At 44.0% G+C, this 23,282-nt stretch overlaps 2 protein-coding genes across 3 annotated transcripts in view; one reads left to right on the top strand and one right to left on the bottom strand.

Annotated features, from left to right (window-relative positions):
- LOC144890851 (VPS10 domain-containing receptor SorCS1-like) overlaps positions 1-23,282 on the top strand; it is a 244,620-nt gene that overhangs the window by 4,935 nt on the left and 216,403 nt on the right. The window lies entirely within an intron of this gene.
- On the bottom strand, positions 833-2,155 carry LOC144890744 (uncharacterized). Of its 2 annotated transcripts, none has more exons than XM_078772489.1 (2): positions 1,978-2,155; positions 833-1,914 (listed from the first exon to the last, which is right to left on the bottom strand). In XM_078772489.1, the coding sequence occupies exons 1-2, from the start codon at positions 2,125-2,127 to the stop codon at positions 970-972; spliced, it is 1,095 nt and encodes a 364-aa protein (XP_078628615.1). In that variant the 5' UTR covers positions 2,128-2,155; the 3' UTR covers positions 833-969. The 2 variants fall into 2 exon arrangements, with proteins under 2 accessions (XP_078628615.1, XP_078628614.1); XM_078772488.1 differs by having other exon boundaries at positions 833-1,956; positions 2,020-2,155.

Here is a 23,282-nt window from a genome sequence, read left to right as displayed (position 1 = left end):
GCTGGCCAATGTGGTGAGCACTTGCTGCCAAAACACACACTACCGCACACACAACCTCGGCCCTGGGGGGCACGGTCGCAGTGCGTGGCATCCCTACAGCCACGTCCCCTGCACCTCCCCATCATCCCCCAGTCCGACTACAGAACTGCAGCCCCCCAGTGCTCACCCACACTTGACCACACCAAGGTCCAGTCAACAGCCATGCTCCACCAGGAGACCCACCCAGAAGACATGGTCCACACACCTCGGACACGCACAGCACCACGTTGACCCTCAGGCTACACAACTACATCCCCATCATCCCGCGTCCCAATTATCAGCACAGTTGCCCCCGCAACCAGTTGAAAGCTGTGTCTTGCTACCCTATTAATTTAATCACAGCCTCCAACACTTTGGTCTACACACCTGGATCAATAATGGCGTCACTATACAGTGTCCACCATGGCATTTCACAATCCACCCTTAAATTTGCATCTAACCCACAGATTACCCATGCCAACCATTTGTCACATTTCACTAACCTCACCAAAGAAGGATGCTTTGCCATACACATGCCAGCCGAGCATGGCCCATATGCTCGGCTCGTTACACATCTCCCGATTCACATCCCCATGGCTCTCTTCCCAACCCGAGAGTCCATAAATCATAACGGAGCATCTGTGGAAGGTCACTCACACCATCATGTTCCACAGATGCCCCATTGGTTGTCCGGCAGGCTATCTCCATCCCTGTCCATTCGGTTTGACCCGCGTCCATCGACCAACCACCATGCCAGGTCACCGCATGCTGGTTGTCCCAGAGTCCCTGGAGGAGAGTGCCAGGCCGCATGCCCGGGTGGTCACCACATCAGTCCCAAGTTGGCCGTCCGCAGTGCCACCACCAAAGCGCGACCCACAACACCTCCCCCTAGTGGTCCTCAATATTTGCCATCCCAGGCTTGAGAAACCACCTCGGACCTCCCTGGAGGTCTTAACCCCCACCAGGGTCCGGTGACCCTGCCGGCCCGAGCCACCAGCTCGGACGGCGCCCCGACGGACAAGGGACGCCACACTCCACCAGACCCCCCGTGGGACCCAGGTCGTACCTCGACACCCAAGGCTGGACCCCACGTCCAAATCTCGCCATCACAGCCCCCCAGCTGGCCGGCATACCCAAATTTTGAAAGGGGCAACTTTTGCCCGAGGCCATCACCCATGACCTCTCCATGTCCAAATCCCGCAGCCCGGGGACCAATCCAAACCATGGCTGCTCCAAATCAATTTCCCATTGTAATTTTATTTTACAAATTTTTATTCCCACTGCCATTCCGCAGCTGCAGGGAACAACCTCTACCACCGGTTGTTCTGCCCCTCCCTGCAGTTGATCCAAATTCCCTACAGGGACCAAATCTCCAGAAGCTCTATCTCCCGATCCTCCAAGATCCAAATCCAGCCCGGAGCCAACACACTCCCCCAACTGGTTGTCCAATTTTGGAGCCTCTGTTTCCAAATAGCAGTGTACAGTGAGCGTCCCCTCGGTCATTCCAACCACCTCCTTGGACCAACTCACCTCTTCCCCCAGACTCCTTTGGGCCTGAACAAGCTCTACCTCCATGGGACTGTCACAGGTCTCCAGCCGCTGGATCAACTCATCCTCATCATTAGAAATCATTCCTGGCCCCGCCAGGCTTTGATCAATATCCCCAATAAATACCCGGTCCGGCTCTATCGCATGGACCCCCAAAAACTCTACCCCCTCTTGCTCCGCACCACCGCCCTGGTGCTGCACAATTCCAAATTCATCCCCCGGTTGGGGTGTTGTGACATCCACACGGTCCCGATAAACAACCAGGCCAGAATGTGGGAAACATTCCCCATTACAACTCTCACATTCCAAATTTCCTTCCCCGCTCACCTGTGGACACTCCACGTTTACCTGCAGGCATTCCCCCTCTACCTGTACACATTCCCCATCCACCTGTGGACATTCCACGTTTACCTGCAGGCATTCCCCATCTACCTGTACACATTCTCCGCTCACCTGTGGACATTCCCCATCCACCTGTGCACCTGCGGTCTCCCCATCATCCCCCATTTTGTTTGCCAGCCCATCAATTTTAATACTCAATTTCCGCCATTCCCCATTCATTCGTTCATAGTGGGCCTTCAATAGATTGAATATGGTCTGGTAAGTTATAGGAGCCGTCTCTCCGGCGGGGGAAGTTCCAACGCTATCCTCCATTTCACTTATTTCCGTCTCACTCCCGACGCTGACGGAGGCCTCGCTGCGCACCTCCATTTCGTCGACCTCCGACATCCGCCTTTCGGAAGGTTGTTTCCCGCGCGCGTATTTATTTTAATACCAAAAACACAATTTAAATTTGACGAAGACGCGATATCGCGCTCCGTATGCCCAATTGATTACTAAATTTCTCCGCCTCGCCTATCCAAATTTTGCGTTCGAACGTCGGACGCAATGTACGCCCGACCGTGTCGATGTCTCGCCGCGGACAAAAAAATTTGTCCGACGGATTCGAATCCTACACTCCTGACACCACTTGTCGCGTAACCGTGATTAACACCACAGTTACGGATGACCGATTTGCGAGACTTTAACTCCCGAGGCGAACACTCAATGGCGGACTCAAGTTCAACACCAACGCGCGGAATGGCGGGGCGCAGCGAAGGCTCCGCAACCTTATCTATTAAAATCAAACACCCAGGAAAACTGCGTTCAGATATTATGTACAAAAAGTAATATAAGGGTTTATTAGGAAAAGTAAAGCCAGTGAAAAAGCCCGCCGGTAAATCTAATAACTCTAATAAACCTAAATCGGGACGTCCCCACACGACTGACAGCAAACACAAACGAGGGAGATTAATCACGAAAATAACACGTCCCGTCGTTCAAAATATACGCGGAGATCGGGCTTATCTGTCTTTGTCGTCTTGTATTGTTGGTGTCCGGCACCGCTCCTTCCGGCCCGATCGCACACCACGAGGCCCCTCGCTCCAAGCACCACGCGTCCGACGCAGGCCAGCGGCTCCACTTGACCAGGGACAGGAAGGACTCCTTTCAACTCCACTCGACTCGACGACGCGGGAGTGCTGGCAGCCAAGTGCCAATGAACTGCTCAGTGCCAACTGGGTGTGCTCTCGTGTGTCTCCTGCGACTCCCTACAACCCGAACTGCACTCGAACTGCGACTGGAATGGCGTGTCCTCTCCAACTCTCCACCACCGCTCAACTCTCTGGTGCCTGCCTGCGTCTGCCAGTGCCTGCCACGAACTCAACTCAACTCCGTGTGACTTGCGACTCAACTCAACTCCTGAAATGGCGTCCGACCGTCGCCTATATTGGTGGCCGATGACGTCACATTCGCGCACTCCTCAGCCAATCAAAGCCTCCCGCGACTCCTGACATCTCCCCCGTTACGCGACCCTGCGGTCCTGGCATAACACGTGCCGGCCAGGTTTGTAGGCCTTTGGAGGTGTACACGGTGGCGGCCAATTGTGGTGGTGTTTTTGACCTGGTTTCCTGTCAATTTATTACGAAGTCCTTGTCAGGGAAAGGGGGATTATTTAATGTTGCGCTAAGGACCTAACTAATGTTTATGTGGTTTGCAGTGCCATAAAGGACAAAGGTTTGATTACTAGGTGAGACTCACAGGGGCGTTACCTTTAATCCCTCACTATTTAACACTCGAATCTCCAGGTAGATCCACACTCATACATCTTACCCCGACAACCGCCTGAACATCAATAACTTATTACATGTAGAGTCCCTGTCACGACAGCCGAATACCTACCTATTCAGATCTACCTAGCTCTAGATGTTGCATTACCAAATTCATAACAATATCTTTTTCCCTATTGGGAGTACTTGATAATGACCCATGTTTCAATTTTTTTCCATTGAGTGGTTTTGGAGATATGGAGGTGCAACGTTTTTCCAAGATGGCGTCCTTACCAGGTGACCTATGATGTCATAATTGATTTTTTTTTTTTTGTATAAAAGGTCGAGACTCGTGTAAGAGTTAACATTGATCACAAAAAAGACAAACTGACACATAAAACATAAAACATATGATAAAGGGAGCGGGAGAACAAGATGGAGAGCAGGGACATCGGGAGATCTGTGGGAGGAAGAGGGCTTGGGAGGAGGCGTGGGGAGGGGGTGCGGGGTGAGAGGTAAAAATAAAAAAAACACGTGGACACTGCTAGGACTTCCCTGAAAGAAGTCGGTATTTCAAAAAAGTGGATCTGGGGTGAATTAACGGGGGTAGAAAAGATCAAGGATTTGGATGGGGGAAGATAAGAGTTAACCCCGCTTTTTGCTTCACGGGCGCAGGGTAACCAGACCAAAGTGACATATAATTGCTATGTTAACATTTCGGCCATGCTGACACTGCAAATAGGTTAGCGATCCTTAAGATTGGCAGCACTTTACTGAGGAAAAAAGGGAATAAGGTTTTAGTTTTGATGGAAATTGGCCAAATTATGAAAGAGCCCCACGAGCCTTGAAGAATAGCTCCGCATAACTGGCAATTTGGTAAGAGCGCGACTCAGCGCAGGTTCACATTAACTTGCATTTGCAGCGTTTGATCAGGGCCAGCAGTGCAGATGAAGCTGGAAATACCTTCATTTGCTGTGTTTTCAAAACATCGACAGAAAAGCACCTGTGTGCCAAATGCTTGCAGCTCCACTGATACGTTAGGTTAGGGTCCGTGTGTCTGCATTGAAAATCCTTTGTCTCGACATTCTTTTCCACGACCTAGAAAATGATCCTCGCCAGATTTAATTCATCCAGTGTTTTGAAGCTCTTCATCCAACAGTGCGATACGGCTATTCAGATGAACGTTGATTGGTGGGAAAAAAAATTCCTCCAATTTTTTTTCTTCCCGTGAGCATTCCATAATGGTGAATATTGTTCCATAAATTAACTTTTGATAATCAAACAAAATGTCTTGATCATTTTGCAATTGCTGTTCTCATCAGTATCCATTTAAGCAACTCGTCATGGGCTGGCTGAAGAACACAAATCTTGCATGTACTGATTAGTGTCCATTAAACAAAATGAAACGAATTTGTATTGTGACATTCTAATTCATTCAGAAGAAGCTGGCATGGTCCAGTGATTTGACAGGCAGTATGGATATTGAGACAAAATAGAGCATAGGTCATGGATCCAAATGACTAATGAAATTCTTTGCTCAACCATTTTTAACAACAAAATCAGTGGCAGATAAAAGCTATTCCACCCGTAAAACCATTCCTCTTTGTGTTTATAACTCAACAGTTGATCAGAACATACAGTATATGTATAACATCAACTCGGCAGTTCTTCTATGACACACAATTTCAGAAGAAAAAAAACAGGCACAACTAGAAGAGTATTCGGGAGTGCGCATACCTCCGTCAGGCTGAACATTTTACGTTTTTGTATCCCACTGATAGGGCAGAGCTGCACCCGGTTCTTCACCAAAATCGAAACAATTAGTCCTTATCAAACACCCAACCTGCCCACCAAGTTTCGTCCAAATCTGTCCATAACTATTTGAGATATCCTACTCGCAGAAAGAAAAAAAAACAAGAAAGACGTCATGCAGAGCATGATACTTGCAAAATCCACTCCTCCCCCAAAAAAGGTTGCCGTGGATACATCAAATTGTCCATTTCATTAAGATTAGGATTGACCATCTTAATCAAAGATCGGGTCAATCGGATCAAAATTGATGATTTTTCTCATGAAAATTGATGATTTTAGATGTTTGACCTGGAGTTGACCTTTCACCTTTTGACCCCTCCAAATAGTTGCATTCCCAATTGAGTGATGCAATGTGTAATTGCTGGTTAATTTTCAAGACAATTGGATGAAAATTGATGATTCTAAAAGTTTGACCTTGAGTTGACCTTTGACATCAAAAATAGCTGGTTTCCCAATTTAGTGACTCAATATGCAAATGCTGTTCAACTTTCAGGTCAATCAGATGAAAAATGACAATTGTAGAAATTTGACCTTAATATGACCTTTGACCTCAAAATCAATAGGCTTTTTCCTTATGACTAACTTTACCATCTGGTGAAGTTTCGTGAAGATCGGTTTAAAATTGTGACCTATAGGCGACAGACAAACAGAGAGACAGACGGACAGACATAATAACGCACAAGACCAACCAATAAACTTGAGAAATCTTCAATTTTGCAAGTAACAAACAGACAGACAGACATGAAAACGTAAGCTACGTCGGGCAATTATAACATTATCAATTCGGTTTATATTTAACATCAACTCATCTAAACATTCTCAAACATACAGACTGATGTGGGACATATCAGAAGAGGCAGAAAATTGATATGGGGACAATGGAATACTAGTCTCCGTGAAAGCAAGTTTGTGTCGGCGGAAAAGAGAAAACTTTTATTTTATCAACTAATTGATGAAATTTTCAACAACTAATTGATGTACAATGAAATTTTCATCCAATTGTCCTGAATTGTTAAGAATTCGCATATTATGTCACTGAATCTGTTCACCAATCAAAAGATAGAAGCCAATTTATTTGGTAGATGAAAAGGTCAAAGGTCAAGTTTGCATAAAATCGTCAATTTTCATCCAATTGACCTGAGGTTTTGATATTTTGCATATTGGGTCACTGAATTGGTTCACCAATCAAAAGGTAGAAGTCGATGGGTTTTTTTTTTTTTTGCTCAAACCGTCAATTTTGCATCTGTGTTTGCAGTATCAATTTGTCAGTGACCCAATATGACCCATTCCATCGAATGTAACCTATGTTCTGTCAAGTAGGCTAAAAGTCAAGGTCACAAAATCATTAATTTACATCTGATTGACTTGATATTTGAGCTGTATTTGCATATTTGAGCAGGGTCACTGAAACCTATTGCTTCTGAGATCAAAAGGTCAAGATCGCATAAAATCTTCATTTGTTTTGTATTTTTTTTCCGCTGTTTTCGTCATGTTTAGCATAATGAAGAAGAAGTCCGAATACAAAGTGGACACTGACGGGCTCTGCATTTTCAGATGATTTCTATTTTTGATTTGCTCTGCCAACTTTAAGTTTATAAAATGCTAATTTGATGAGCATACTTTTGCTTTGGAGATTTAAAAATGCCAAATCAAAATTTGTTCCCCGCAAAGTTGTAATACTTCACCATAATTTCGGCCTACGAGAAAACTGTAATTTAGATGTAAAAATGTTGCATCACATAATAATAATAATAATAATAATAATAATAATAATAATAATAATAATAATAATGAGGGAAAAAAGGGAATTTTAACAAGTCAGGAGACGACGATGGTTCACGAGCGAGCGGTATTCAATGACAATGCTCAATGATCAATGTTATGAGGTTAGTTGGCTACACAATACCGAAAATTCGGTTCGATTCCGACAACTTTGAAAATTTGACCTTTGTGACCTTCAACGGTCAAAGGTCGAAGATTCTGAAATTTGTTGGAAAACTTGTATTTCACGATGTATGTGATAATATAAGATCATGTACGACATTTCACCCTATCAGGAAGCGAACAATGTAATAAAACCATCAAAACTCGACTTTTCTAAATTTCGTGACGTTGTGACCTTGTGGTAAAAATGAAAAATCGAGCTCCGTGGGGCTAGACACATGACATTGGCCTAACCGAATACCGAAACCCCTGTCAGATTCCACCAACTCCCTCGGAGAAGATGTAGCTTGAACTCGATTACCCCCTAAAAAGACATCTTTTTCGGGCATGGCTCCACCCACAATGGGCGCAATACGCCCACTCTAGGCAGGACACAACTAGATCATGATATCAACCTCCCACCCAAGTTTCCTGAAGATCGGATGATATCATCAGGTAGTTATGCTGCGGACAGACAGACAGACAGACAGACAGGCAGACACACACCCATGACGAATATAGTGGTCACTCTGTTTGATAACTCGTGAACCAAAAAGCATAAAATGTAGCCTATTATTACCGCAAGAACATGTGGGTGAGATACCTGTCATCATGAAGTGTTCACACTTTACTGATTTGGAACCTGTACTGTTAAACAATGCAGGGAAATAATGAGGTTTCCTCTGTTCCAGATGTGAATAGTATATAATATCCTGGTGTTGGCTTAGTGGTTAGGGTGCGGCTTGGGATCCTAGGATCCTGGGTTCGAATCCTGGTCGATCGCTGAATTAACGCCAGGGGGGTTGACTCAGCCTGTCATCCTTCCGAGGTCGGCAAATTGAGTACCAGTTCACTGGTCATTCCCTGTGTCTGTCGCAAGAGGCGACCAACAGGGTTGGCGGCAGGAAGGGCATCCGGCCATAAAACATTGCTTCAAAAAGGGGACCACGGTGCCCAAAAAAAGGCCAACCCCTGCTCTGCGGGGAAAAATGGCCTCTAAAGGTGGTTCTAGCCTAATGATGCTAAGCATTGTTTAGGCCGTTGTCTGAGAATGTAGTCTGCATTACTTTCCCTTTTTTTTTTTTTAACAAGTAACGTTATTTTGTGCAGTGTAGTTTGGGGTAGTTCGAGTGTAGTTTGAGGTTAAAAAAAAAAACAAGCTTAGTGATTCTGGTGGAATTGAATCAGAGTGAGCGATACATATCGTGGGAGTAATTATGTGTGTAAGGATAAGTATGTGTGGGCAGCAAGAGTCGTTTGACTCAACGTTTCCACAGACACACACAACTTCAACAACTATTTAACAATTCAGTTGAATTTCAAATTATCAGCCTGAACCGATTATAGTTTGCCATTTCTTGATGTGAACGGGCACCCAGTCATGCATGTGTTGTGATTTATCAATGTGTGCCTCAGCACCACCAGACCTCACAAGCATGAACGTGATTGTGCACACGTAAATCTGATCGATAATATTGAAAATATTTAAAAAAGATAATATTAAAAATATATCATAAGTACATGCCTCATCCACATTAATTTGGAAATACATGAAAGCAAGGATTTTTTTTGGGCTTCTGCAGTGATGTCGTGTTATTGAAAGACGTCATTAAATCATGCGAATGAAATGTCAGTGTTCCTAAAGATGGATCTGTGATGGAGCCTCTCGCTACTCCAAGGCTATATGAATGGATGCAACCATGATTTTCATTAGGGGTGGGGCTAAGGTTACCTGCTAAATGAGTAAGTAGCAGATTTCCACAAAATATGAAAGTACAAAATTAAGGCGTCGGAGTGAGAGTGCAAGAGTGCCAATCACAGACTCTATTGAGATGCACCTGCTGCAATTTTTTGCCCATAGTGTTCATCCAGTCAAACAACTTTCTCCCATACTTGAGCCAAGGAGGGGCTCGAGCTCCTTCAGCCCCTCCACCTCCGCTCCCCCCCCATATATGGTCTGTTTGAGTTATGGAAGACATTGTCCAATTGTCCTTTCAGGGTTTGAGCTCCTTCAGCCCCGAAAACCTCCCTCCCCCCCCCCACCCCCCCCATATATGGTCTGTTTGAGTTATGGAAGACATCGTCCAATTGTCTTTTCGGGGCTCGAGCTCCTTCAGCCCCTCCACCCTCCCCCCCATATATGGTCTGTTTGAGTTATGGAAGACATCCTCCAATTGCCCGTTCGGGGCTCGAGCTCCTTCAGCCCCTCTACCTCCTCCCCCCCCCCCCCCCCCCATATATGGTCTGCTTGAGTTATGGAAGACATCCTCCAACTGTCCGTTCACCTATATATGAAGAAAACCAGCAAATGGTGACCTTTAAGAAAAGTAATGAAGAAAATGCTGTAGTCAGAAAAAATGACACAACACTGACAGCATATATTTAAATACTATTGTAACCACAAGGAAGCTAGAAAATATGGACATTGCATTGTGAATTTCCTAATCGTTCATGTTGGGATTGATCCCAGAGAAAATGGTTTCCGCACAAAACTAGACTGTAGCTCTAGCACTACTGCCCAGGGTGAGTGTCATCTGCTTCACCATACTGCACCTCACGATACGTCTTTTTGAGATCTGAAAAACTACCTGGCAATACAAGGTTTCCACCTGTAAAGAAACATCAGTTACTCTGGGCCGACTTGACGATGATGCAGAATCTGGGCCAAGCAGTGTCTTCATGAAAGTACATCATACGTCATGCCTTCACCAGGTTTGTCTCTCTTTCCTAACATTTTAGCATATCGTTCGCACAGCAAATCCCGTTAATCCATGAAAAACATTCAAACAATGTATGATTGAAAACAACTGTTGGAAGAAATCGTTATGTAATCACTGGCTTACAACTGAGCAAACATATAATGAAGATCTCTTTTCATTATATCCTTTGTTAGGGAGTGTAAATCTTTTGAAGAGTGTGCTGGAATGCCTCTTCCAAGTCATATATCAGTGGCCCCTGAGAAAAAGCTCAACACATCTGAAATGAACTGTACTCATTAGTGAGCAGAGGTCCATTTTTGATGTGCTTAAATGAATGTAGAAGTGATGGAAATGAATGTAGAAGGAAGCAGAGGACGGGGAAGACCGAAAAAGACTTGGCTAAAGATGGTGGAAGAATAAATGCGGGCAAGGGGGTTAACAAGGAGACAACATGCATTTTAAGGCCATTTTCCCTGCTAGAGCGGGGGTTAGCCTTGCGGTCCCCATGACAATCTTCTCCATTTTGCCCTATTTTCTGCATCTCTCCTTGTTAACCCCCTTGCCCGCATTTCTTCTTCCACCATCTTTAGCCAAGTCTTTCTCGGTCTTCCCTGTCCTCTACTTCCTTCTACATTAACTTCCATCACTCTTCTCAACCAGTCACTTTCATCCTTCCTCAATACATGACCAAACCATCTCAACCTGTTCCTCTTCACAGCATCAATCACAGGCAATATTCCCATCATCTTTCGCAATTCATCATTTGTCTTCCTCTCTCTCAACGATACTCCGCACATCCATCGAACCATTCGCATTTCCACCCTTTCCAGCCTTTGTTGCTGCTCTACGTTCATTACCCATGTCTCGCTCCCATAAATCATAACACTTCTCACACATGCAGCATACACCTTTCCCTTCAGCTTCAGCGACACTCTCCTCCTCATCAGCACGCCACTCAGTTCCCGAAACTTCTTCCATGCACATCTCACTCGAGCAACCGTTGCTGAGTCTGATCCACCTTCTCCATGCAGCATGTCTCCGAGGTAGCAAAATGTTTTCACACCTTCCAGCTTCACGCCGTCTCCAAGATCCAACTCAACATTTCCTCCATCTGCAGCTCCCTCTGCGCACACCTTACATTTGAATGTAGCTGCCACACTGGTAAATGACCCTCTCAGACCACTACATTTTTGATGAACCCACTCAGCACACATTGTACATTGAATGGAGTTCACTCCGACACCCTTCCTGCACACAGCACACGGCCACTTCCCAGTTCTTTCCACCTCACCACATGCTTTACCACTTGCCATCACCTTTGTCTTTCCGATATTCACCTTGAGACCTTTTGTCTCCATACATTCCTTCCACTTGTTCATCTTTTCCTTCAGTCCATCCATACTTTCCGCAATCAACACCAGATCATCTGCATACAACAACTCCCACGGTAAACCCTCCTTTACATTCTGAGCCAGCACCTCCATCACAGCTACAAATAGTAGTGGACTCAGTACCGACCCCTGATGCACTCCCACCTTCACCTCAAACTCACCACTGTTCCCGTCCTTCGTCCTTACAGCTGTGCGTGCTCTTTTGTACATTGCCATCACTACTCTGATCAACCATTCCTCCACTCCTAACTTCCTCAATGCCCATGTCAATACTTTGCGTGGAACCCTATCGAATGCTTTCTCCAGAGCAACAAACCCAAAAAACAACTTCTTCCTCTTATCCATGTACTTCTCCTGCAACTGCCTCACAATGAAAAGCGCATCTGTCGTTCCTCTTCCTGGCATAAATCCAAACTGCATTTCGTCGATCTTCACTTTCTTCCTTATCCTCCTTTCCAACACCCTTTCCAATACCTTCATTCCATGCTCCAATAACTTTATCGCTCGGTACGATCCACACTGCAGAGGGTCACCTTTCCCTCTTGTTGCGGGGGCTTGTTGTGGAGCGGGGGTTAACAAGGAGAGATGCAGAAAATAGGGCAAAATGGAGAAGATTGTCATGGGGACCGCAAGGCTAACCCCCGCTCTAGCAGGGAAAATGGCCTTTAAAATGCATGTTGTTGTTATATGTTGTTAAAGCTGCAGCTGATTATCCTGAATGCAGCAAAGATTGTTCATGATGAATTGCCCATGTGGTTGTGGAGAAACTTTTCTCTTTGCTACTGTTCTATCTCCAATGATAGCCGAGGGCCAGGCCGCTTTAGCAGTTGCTTCTGCAGGACTCGCAGCAGAAAACCTGGAAGGAAAAGGAAGAACGCCATCTCACATACCACTCTATCTTTAAATCATGTCTGTGACATGTCTGTGTGAGGAAGGAAAACACAGACAATTTTAGCAGATGTCATGAGACGAGTGAATGTAGAGAAATGCCTTTAAATATAAAAACGAGAGTTTTCCCTGCCCAAGTTGTATTCTCGACATGTATTCATTAATTAGGCACATCCAAAACATGAAACAGTTGATCCAGGAAATCCACTTGTTACATCAAATCTCTGGAGCCTCACTGACAAAGCTTTCCTTCGCTCAGACAGAGCTTTTCCTGATCCAAATTTTCCTGCTGATATCTCTTCTGATACCATTGAATCGCTGTTGTTAATTGTGTGCGGAAACCTTTCCTGGTGATAAAACGTTTTACTTTAGTGCAGACAGTTTATAGTGATGATAATAAGTTAAATATGTAAAGGTTTTAAAGTTATACTGTCATTTTATTTCACTCATGGAATTGCTACATTATTTAAAATACATAGAATAAGAATTAAAGTTTGAGCTGAAAAGGTTGTGTCGAGCTTACTCTTGCTGCCTATTTATTGTGTATGCTGTGTTTGTTTTTAGGATATCAAGAATGTAAATAAATTATTGACATTTGTATTATATTATATATTTCTAGCAGGAGCGATCCGTTGCTGCCCAGGGCAGGGTTGGGGTGGTGGGTGGGGAGGTGGCTGAATTTTTCACGGTGGTGGTTTCACAACGTGTTGGACATTGAAAGCTTATGGAGTTATTGGTCTCATGGTTGTCATAGTTTGCCTGCTGGTCGTCGGCAGCATTGCCTGATCTCATAACCCAATATAAACCTTATCTTGACCTTGGTGGCCTCAAAAAGGACGTCAAGGCCAACACGTGGAAGTTTTAAACCTTGCCCAGATTCTGAAGTACCTATACCCAAAATTTGGGGTGTCTAGGTGCTATGATTGGGCCATGAAAGAATAACGTACAGACGCACAAACATGCAAACAAATGCACAAACAAACATGCAAACAAATGCACAAACAAAGATTTGGAGATCTCGTGAGATCACGGCGAGGTCACGTCTTTTCGAAGCTGTTCCATGCGCTCACGCTTTCGAAGCTAAGTGATCTTTCTCAATTGTGTTTTTGTCGAGACTGTATCTATCTTTCGGTGTATGTACCTATAGCGTATCTTTTGGAAAAATTTCGGTGCTAATTTTTCGTACATGTATACACAATCGTCGGTTAATGCGTATCGAGTATTCTGCGGCCAAGTACTCGTAGGCTTAGGCTACCGTACCGTCTCCGACCTTGTGGTTTTGTTTTTCTCTCAGCGATTCGTCGAATGCGCTGCAATTATTTTCGTTCTCTGTTTCGTCCCAGTCGTTCACCCCATACCTCCTTGTTTAATATCTCGACTCAAAAAAAAAAAAAAACCCCAAAAAAATATTTCCTTCCCAGGTCTTATTCGTTTATTTGTTCTTATTTGTTCGTTCGTTCTTCATTCGCGATCACGCGATCACGTGGTTAGAAATGTATAATCTCTCCCCTGAACAACTATTTTCTCTCATATATTATAACACCCTTTTCTTCTTTTCCTACAAAAGGATGCTTTCGTCTTGCTCACCAAATCTATTCATTCCAAAAAATAAATATAATACCATCTCTTACAGTTCCTCCTTTCTACATTCCCTAAACTATCCAGAACTCCACCCCTCCTTCAGTGTCCTCAAACGTATTTTTGACTCGAAGGTCTCAAACTCATTTTGCAAAAAATATTCGTTTCCCATGAATCATACACTTTTCAAAATCCAATCTCACCCCTCCCCTCCAAATCCTCCCCATCACCCATCCCTTTCAAATCTCCCCCCTTGCCCCTTCCCTCCCCTCCCTCCTAAACTCCCCCCACACCCCTCCCCTCCGAGACTCTCCCTCGCTCCAACCCTCCTAGACTCCCCTCTCACCCCTCCTCCTCAAAGCATCCTCCCTGCTTCTTCCCCCTTCCAACTTTCACCTTCATCTCCCCCAACCTTCTGCCTCGCTCTTCCCCCTCCTCAAATAACACCTCACTGTGCCTCACCCAATCTCCATCAAACCTTTTGTCCGCCCCATTCTTCCCTTTCTCCAAGCTATTCTGAAATCTGAAATCTCTGACACACCTTCAACAGCTCTCCCTACCTCTTCCTCCTCTTCCACATCTTACCCTACCCCTCCCCCCCCCCCCCCCCTGTTCTGGACCCGATGCTCCCCCTTCCTCTTCATTAACGGTATGGACCTCAAACATCCGGGGCCTTCGCTCAAACTTGACTGATCTCTCCATACAGGTTGCTTCTGACAAACCAGATGTGATCTGCTTAACAGAAACTTTCCTCCTTCATGATGTCTCTGATGCCTTGGTATCTCTCCCAGGTTACTCCCTCCTCCGGTATGATAGACCTGAGCCTCGTCCTGGAGGTGGGGTTGCTATCTTTATAAAAAACTCTCTTCCTCACTCGCCCTCCACTGCCCTCTCTCCACCTCACCCCCAGGAATACCTTTGGCTACGGCTTCCCCTTCGCTCCCACCTTTTGTTCATATGTGTGTTGCACCGTCCACAAAACAGCGATGACTCCATCTCCATCTCGCTGTCTGATAATATGGACCAACTTCTATCTACCCATCCCAACTCTCTCTTCCTCATATGTGGTGATTTCAATTGTCACCATGCCAGTTGGCTGGGTGTGGGTACCTCTCTCACCAGCCATGGCTCTTCAGCAAAGGACTTCTGCGACTCACTGGGACTGACACAATCTGTCAATTTCCCGACCCGGATCTCAGTCAACGGAGCATCTTCTCTTCTGGATTTGGTTTTGACAAACTTCCCTGAAAATGTCTGCTGCTCTTCTTCTGCTCCAATCGGCTCATCTGATCATGTGCTTGTCAAAGTGGACATCTCTCTGACCATTCTCAGAGAGCCTCCTCAGCGTCGACGAGTCTGGCATTTCACTCAGGCCAACTGGCACGGTCTTCAAGCAGCCATCAATCATCTGGACTGGTCTCCCATCTCTACCGCCTCTGACATCAACTCATCCTGGGAATTCTTTCAAAGTAAATTGCTCTCTCTCATGCACAGATTTATCCCATCTCGTCTTCAGTTGTCATACCCTTCCTCCCGTCCATGGTACACGGAATCTTGTGGTGAGGCTGTTGCCCTGAAACAACTTGCTTTCGTCTCCTGGAAAGCAAATCCAACGGAAGGAAATCTCATTTCCTTTCACAAAGCCCAAAACAAGTGTGTGTCCACCCTCAGGAGAGCCAGGAAACAATATCTCACCGTTCTCAAGACCGAACTCTCTTATCTGTCTCCCTCTTCCAAACCCTGGTGGCGTCTGGTCAAATCTGTTTCTGGTGTTTGTTCCCCCTCCATCCCCTCCCTCACCTCAAACGGTTTAACGGCCGACTCCGCACGTGAAAAAGCTGAATGCCTCAACTCTGTGTTTGCCTCTAAATCTTGTGTCCCAAACCCATCCCTCTCTGTACCCACCGTACCCAGTCGTACCCAGCTGCTCCTGGACTCCGTGTCCTTTCCTCCTGACAAGGTGGAAAAGTTTCTGTCAACCCTCGACTCTGATTCTGCAACTGGTCCTGACGGCATCAGCCCACGGGTCCTAAAATCATGTTCTTCCGCTCTTTCACTCCCTCTTTCTGTTCTCTTCACCCTCGCTTTTGCTCAAGGTCATCTGCCATCTGCTTGGAAATCAGCCAACATCACCGCTTTGCACAAAAAAGGTGCAAAAACAGATCCCAGCAACTACAGACCAATCAGCCTTCTCCCAATTATCAGCAAAGGCATGGAATCCATCATTGCTTCAGATATGAATCTTTCCTCTTCTCCAATGGCTTGATCTCTGATCATCAATTTGGTTTCAGACCTGGTCACTCTACTCTGGACATGCTGCTTCTGCTTTCTCAACAATGGATGGAGGTCCTCAACGCCAAACAGGAAATTAGAGCTGTCTCCCTTGACATTTCACGTGCATTCGATACGGTCTGGCACCCTGCTCTGCTCACCAAACTCTCCTCCTTTGGTATCCATGGAAATCTCCACGCATGGCTGGCGGACTTCCTCTCTGGTCATAGTCAACGTGTGGCCCTGAATGGGTTTCTCTCATCTCCTCTTCCTGTTCCGGCTGGAGTTCCCCAAGGTAGTGTTCTGGGCCCTGTGCTTTTTCTGGTCTTCATCAATGATCTCTCTGACTCTCTTGAAAATCCTCTCTATCTCTTTGCTGACGACTCTACTCTCTGTCGCTCCATTCCCCATCCCTCAGATCGGCAGTCTGCAGCCTCCTCACTCTCTGCAGACCTGGACAAAATCACAGACTGGGCAAACAAATGGAACATGTCTTTCAATCCTGATAAATCTCACACTCTTACGATGTCTCTCCGAAAAGACCGACTGGAAAACCCTCCCATCCACTTTCTGAATAATCCTCTCCAAGAAGTTCTGTCACTCAAGCTTTTGGGTCTCACTATTTGCCATGATCTTTCCTGGGAAAACCACATTTCAAATCTGGCCTCCAAAGCCAGTCGCCGACTGGGCATCCTCCGTCGTGCGAAGTCCTTCCTTGGCACACCTGAGCTCCTCACCACATACAAGGCTTTCATCCGCAGCTCTATGGAATACTGCTCTCCCCTCTGGTCTGGTGCTCCTGCCTCACACCTAGCCCGTCTTCACGCTGTTGAAACCAAAGCGTTCAGAATCATTGGAATCTCCCGCGATGAAGCTAACTCCAAGGGCCTTTCACTCACTCACCGCAGGCAGGTTGGTGGTCTTTCCGTCTTCTACCGACTCCTCTCTGGCCTTGCCCCCCCCCAGCCCTCTCTGGGCTCTGTCCCCCAAATATTCCTACAGGTCGCACAAGATCTGCCTGCAACCCTCTTATGGTTAAACTGCCAAAATCAAGACTTTCTGCTCACCTTCACTCCTTCATTCCTCTTTTCTCCCGCCTCTGGAACAAACTCCCTCACTCTCTTCAATCCCACTCCACCCTCCAGGTCTTTAAAACAGCTGTTCACCATCTCTTATCCTCCCCCATCCAAAACCTTGATCTTTTCTACCACCGCTAATTTCGGTCCCCTTGTGTTTTATACCTCTACCCCCCCCCCCCTCCCCTTCCCACGCCTCCTGCCCCCAAGCCCTCTCCCTCCCACACTTCTCCCTGCTCTCAAATGTTGTGGTTGTGTGCTTCCCCTTCTCTCCCCATCTTGTCTTCCGCTCCCTCTTTTTGTATATATTTTTTGTCTGGTTGATTTGTTTGTGAAATAAATGTTAGCTCTTTCACGAGCCTCGATTCAGTGTACAAAAAAAAAAAAAAAAAAAAAAAAACAGACACATGCAAATATGTATATTAGATGAATTAATACATAACTAGGGCATGCCCGTACTATATATATATCTAAAATTATATCCCCCCCCTCTATTTACATGAAATGGTTTGGTCCATTCGCAAAGCCAAAGCGAACGGCTTGCGAGTACGGTGACAATCCCCCCCCTCTATTTACATGAAATGGTTTGGTCCAAAGCGAACGGCTTGCGAGTACGGTGACAACCCCCCCCCCTCTATTTACATGAAATGGTTTGGTCCAAAGCGAACGGCTTGCGAGTACGGTGACAATCCCCCCCCTCTATTTACATGAAATGGTTTGGTCCAAAGCGAACGGCTTGCGGAGTTTGGTAAAGAAATCGCCATAGCGTGCACAAACGCGCAGGAAAGCGAAAGAATCGCAAATTAGTTTTAATTAGTTTTAAAACATAGTTTAACGCCAACATAGCGCCAACATAGTTTGCCAACGGGAAATAAATGAATACGCTCTCAAATGTGCCGTCCGAGGCAGAGTCTGTTCGCCACGTTCGGCACACGTGATAGCTCGCTGCTCTCTGATTGGTTGAATCGTTTTTTGGACATAGCTCGGTAACTACTTCTCCGATTAATATGAAACCTTGAAAAGGCACATCCTCAGGTCCCCAGCAATATATCTGGCAAGTTTCAAGTATATCGGACCCGTGGTTGTCGAGAAACAGCGGTCACAGACACACAGAGATTACTGGAATTATAGATAGATATATAGACTTGGCATTTAATATGGAATATATATTTTTTCTTGACGGGTTTACTTTCTGAACTCAGTATGTCAATCTGGTGAGTTTCTTTTACGCTTCGGTGATTTCTTTGTTGAAAGAACCATGTCACTGATTGTCTTTCGCAGCAAGAGGTCAACAACAGGATTATATCACAGGTGGCGTGACAAAATGTAAGGACAGGTACATTTGACGATTGGCTTCACAATCGGGTATATAAGGGTTGTTGCGTTCTGTATTTGTGGAAAACAACTGCTGCACGTCTACAAAAGTTATTGCCGCTTCCTCTGGAGATGGTCCGTCAACTTGACAATGCGGTTTGTCATGGAGTGGTGGCTTTACGAAATTCTGGCATGAAACAGCGTGTTATTGCTCGGCAGTATGGCATCACTCAACGTCAGGCGTCAAAGATCCTGAAACGAAATGCTCAGAGGGGTGTCCCTACTCCAATACCGAGGCCAGGACGTCGACGCAGAACCACAAGGAGAGATGATCGCCAGCTGCACCGGTTAGTCTGCAATGGCCATACCAAGTCAGCTAATCGGCTTAGGGCTGAGTGGCAGCAACTGACAAATGTGCCTGTATCCAGAAGGCTAGTCAACCAACGACTGGTTCAAGCAGGCTATCGTGCCAGGCGTCCCCTGAGAAAGCCACGCCTGACCAGACAACACAGCCAGCGCCGATTGCAGTGGGCCAGAGAGCACCGTCAATGGCAGCCAGGACACTGGAATCATGTGACCTTCAGTGAGGAGTCTAGATTTGTGGTCTATCGTCAAGATGGCCGCGTCCGAGTGCACAGATAAGTGCATGAAGCCCACAACGAAGATTGTATAGTGCCAAGAGTCCAAGCTGGAGGTGGTGGGGTAACTGTCTGGGCTGCTTTTCATGCAGGGGGCAAAACTGATCTGGTTGTTCTGAATGGAAACCTGAACCAGTTCAAGTACAGGGTCATTCTGGAAGAAACATTGCTTCCATTTGTTCGTGCAGCCTTTCGAGGAAACTTTGTCTTCCAAGATGACAATGCACGGCCTCATCGTGCTTGCATGATCCAACACTTTCTTGCTGACCGTGGTGTAGAGCATATGGAGTGGCCTGCCATGTCCCCGGATATGAATCCGATAGAGAACTTGTGGGCAGAATTAACGCATCAAATCGACAACTTGGACCAGCAGCCGACCTCTGTGCGTGAATTGCAGCAGGCTATTGTCACTGCATGGCAAGCGATTCCTGTCCAAACTTGGCAAATCTCATGAACAGCATGCCCCGACGTGTACGTGCTCTCCTGAATGCTCGTGGGTGTTACACGAAGTACTGAACTGTAATTTTACTGTCCGTAATCACAGTCATAATTTAGCTTTTGTTTCTGTTAAAAAACAAAAATTGGCTAATGTGCAAAATAAAGAGATACTTCTGGAAAACGTACAGAAGTTTAACACAGTACTGTCCGTGAATTTAGTTCGATATCAGTTTACATCACTTTCAAGGATCAATTTATTTGCTTCGAAATGTCAAATGTGGTTTTTGTTTCTTTTAAAGGTCACATTAACAAAATCTAGAATAATTTCAACATAATTCCAATGAACTTTTGGTTCTAAGACATCTTTAAAAGTAAGTTCACCCCCACAAAAAAAATATTCCATATTAAATGCCAAGTCTGTATGTACTCCAAACACATAATATGCACATCCTCAACATATGCACTTCACATTTTACTTTTTATTTGTGCGACACGTACAGACAATGTCGTTTATATTTTGTTTTTATCCATGGTTTTGTTTCTATTTTGTTTATACCCATGGTTTTCTTTATTTTTGTTTATATCCATGGTTTTCTTTCGATTTTGTTTATAGCCATGGGGTCTCTTTCTATTTTGTTTATATCCATGGTTTTCTTTAGATTTTGTTTATATCCATGGTTTTCTTTAGGTTTTGTTTATATCCATGGTTTTCTTTATATTTTGTTTATATCCATGGTTTTGTTTCTATTTTGTTTATATCCATGGTTTTCTTTATATTTTGTTTATATCCATGGTTTTCTTTATATTTTGTTTATATCCATGGTTCTCTTTCTATTTTGTTTATATCCATGGTTTTCCTTAGATTTTGTTTATATCCATGGTTTTCTTTATATTTTGTTTATATCCATGGCTTTGTTTCTATTTTGCTTATATCCATGGTTTTCTTTATATTTTGTTTATATCCATGGTTTTCTTTATATTTTGTTTATATCCATGGTTTTCTTTATATTTTGTTTATATCCATGGTTTTCTTTATATTTTGTTTATATCCATGGTTTTCTTTATATTTTGTTTATATCCATGGTTTTCTTTATATTTTGTTTATATCCATGGTTTTCTTTATATTTTGTTTATACCCATGGTTTTGTTTCTATTTTGTTTATGTCCATGGTTTTCTTTAGATTTTGTTTATATCCATGGTTCTCTTTCTATTTTGTTTATATCCATTGTTTTTTTAGATTTTGTTTATATCCATGGTTTTCGTTCTATTTTGTTTTATCCATGGTTTTGTTTCTATTTTGTTTATATCCATGGTTTTCTTTATATTTTGTTTATATCCATGGTTCTCTTTGTATTTTGTTTGTATTCATCGTTTTTGTTTCCATTTTGTTTGTATTTATCGTTTTTGTTTCCATTTTGTTTATATCCATGGTTTGGTTCCCATTTTGTTTATATCCATGGTTTTCTTTATATTTTGTTTATATCCATGGTTTTTTTTAATTTTGTTTATACCCATGGTTTTCTTTATATTTTGTTTATATCCATGGTTTTCTTTATATTTTGTTTATATCCATGGTTTTCTTTATATTTTGTTTATATCCATGGTTTTCTTTATATTTTGTTTATATCCATGGTTTTGTTTCTATTTTGTTTATACCCATGGTTTTCTTTATATTTTGTTTATATCCATGTTTCTCTTTATATTTTGTTTATATCCATGGTTTTGTTTCTATTTTGTTTATACCCATGGTTTTCTTTATATTTTGTTTATATCCATGGTTTTGTTTCTATTTTGTTTATACACATGGTTTTGTTTCTATTTTGTTTATACCCATGGTTTTCTTTCTATTTTGTTTGTACCCATGGTTTTCTTTATATTTTGTTTATATCCATGGTTTTGTTTCTATTTTGTTTATGCCCATGGTTTTCTTTATATTTTGCTTTTACCCATGGTTTTCTTTCTATTTTGTTTATACCCATGGTTTTCTTTATATTTTGTTTATATCCATGGTTTTGTTTCTATTTTGTTGATGCCCATGGTTTTCTTTCTATTTTGTTTATAGCCATAGTTTTCTTTCTATTTTGTTTATATCCATGGTTTTGTTTCTATTTTGTTTATACCCATCGTTTTCTTTATATTTTGTTTATATCCATGGTTTTGTTTCTATTTTGTTTATACCAATGGTTTTCTTTATATTTTGTTTATATCCATGGTTTTGTTTCTATTTTGTTTATGCCCATGGTTTTCTTTATATTTTGTTTATATCCATGGTTTTGTTTCTATTTTGTTTATGCCCATGGTTTTCTTTCTATTTTGTTTATACCCATGGTTTTCTTTATATTTTGTTTATATCCATGGTTTTGTTTCTATTTTGTTTATGCCCATGGTTTTCTTTCTATTTTGTTTATACCCATGGTTTTCTTTATATTTTGTTTATATCCATGGTTTTGTTTCTATTTTGTTTATACCCATGGTTTTCTTTCTATTTTGTTTTTACCCATGGTTTTCTTTATATTTTGTTTATATCCATGGTTTTCTTTATATTTTGTTTATATCCATGGTTTTGTTTCTATTTTGTTTATGCCCATGGTTTTCTTTCTATTTTGTTTATACCCATGGTTTTCTTTATATTTTGTTTATATACGGTCTGGCACCCCGCTCTGCTCACCAAACTCTCCTATGGTATCCATGGAAATCTCCATGCATGGCTTGCGGACTTCCTCTCTGGTCAGAGTCAACGTATGGCCCTGAATGGATTTCTCTCATCTCCCCTTCCTGTTCAGGCTGGAGTTCCCCAAGGCAGTGTGCTGGGCCCTGTGCTTTTTCTGGTCTTTATCAATGATCTCTCCGACTCTCTGGAAAATCCTCTCTATCGCTTTGCTGATGACTCCACTCTCTGCCGCTCCATTCCTCTTCCCTCAGATCGGCAGTCTGCAGCCTCCTCACTCTCTGAAGACCTGGACAAAATCACAGACTGGTCAAACAAGTGGAACATGTCTTTCAATCCTGACAAATCTCACACTCTCACTATGTCTCTCTGAAAAGATCGACTGGACAACCCTCCCATCTACTTTCTCAACAATCCTCTCCAAGAAGTTCTGTCGCTCAAGCTTTTGGGTCTCACGATCTGCCATGATCTTTCTTGGGAAAACCACATTTCCAAGCTGGCCTCCAAAGCTAGTCGCCGACTGGGCATCCTCCGTCGTGCGAAGTCCTTCCAAGGCACACCTGAGCTCCTCACCACATTCAAGGCTTTCATCCGCAGCTCAATGGAATACTGTTCTCCCCTATGGGCTGGTGCTCCTGCCTCACACCTAGCTCGGCTTCACGCTGTTGAAACCAAAGCTTTCAGAATCATTGGAATCTCCCGCGATGAAGCTATCTCTGAGGGCCTTTCACTCACTCACCGCAGGCAGGTAGGTGGTCTTTCTGTCTTCTACCGACTCCTCTCCGGCCTTGCTCCCCCAGCTCTCTCTGTGCTCTGTCCCCCAAATATTCCTACAGGTCGCACAAGATCTGCCAGCAACCCTCTGATGGTTAAACTGCCGAAATCTCGGCTCTCTGCTCACCTTCACTCTTTCATTCCTCTTTTCTCCCGCC

Source organism: Myxine glutinosa, chromosome 2 (genome assembly GCF_964187855.1).
Source record: "Myxine glutinosa chromosome 2, kmMyxGlut1.1, whole genome shotgun sequence".
In the NCBI taxonomy this organism is placed as follows: Eukaryota; Metazoa; Chordata; class Myxini; order Myxiniformes; family Myxinidae; genus Myxine; species Myxine glutinosa.
The sequence above is the reverse complement of the archived record's forward strand: the minus strand, read 5'-3'. Positions and strand labels throughout refer to the sequence as shown.

Coding starts and splice junctions, on each gene's coding strand:
- LOC144890744 (XM_078772489.1), bottom strand. CDS start 2,127: ATGAATGGGGAATGGCGGAAATTGAGTATTAAAATTGATGGGCTGGCA. Junction 1,915..1,977: donor TAGATGGGGAATGCCTGCAG/GTAAACGTGGAA, acceptor GAATGCCTGCAG/GTAAACGTGGAGTGTCCACA.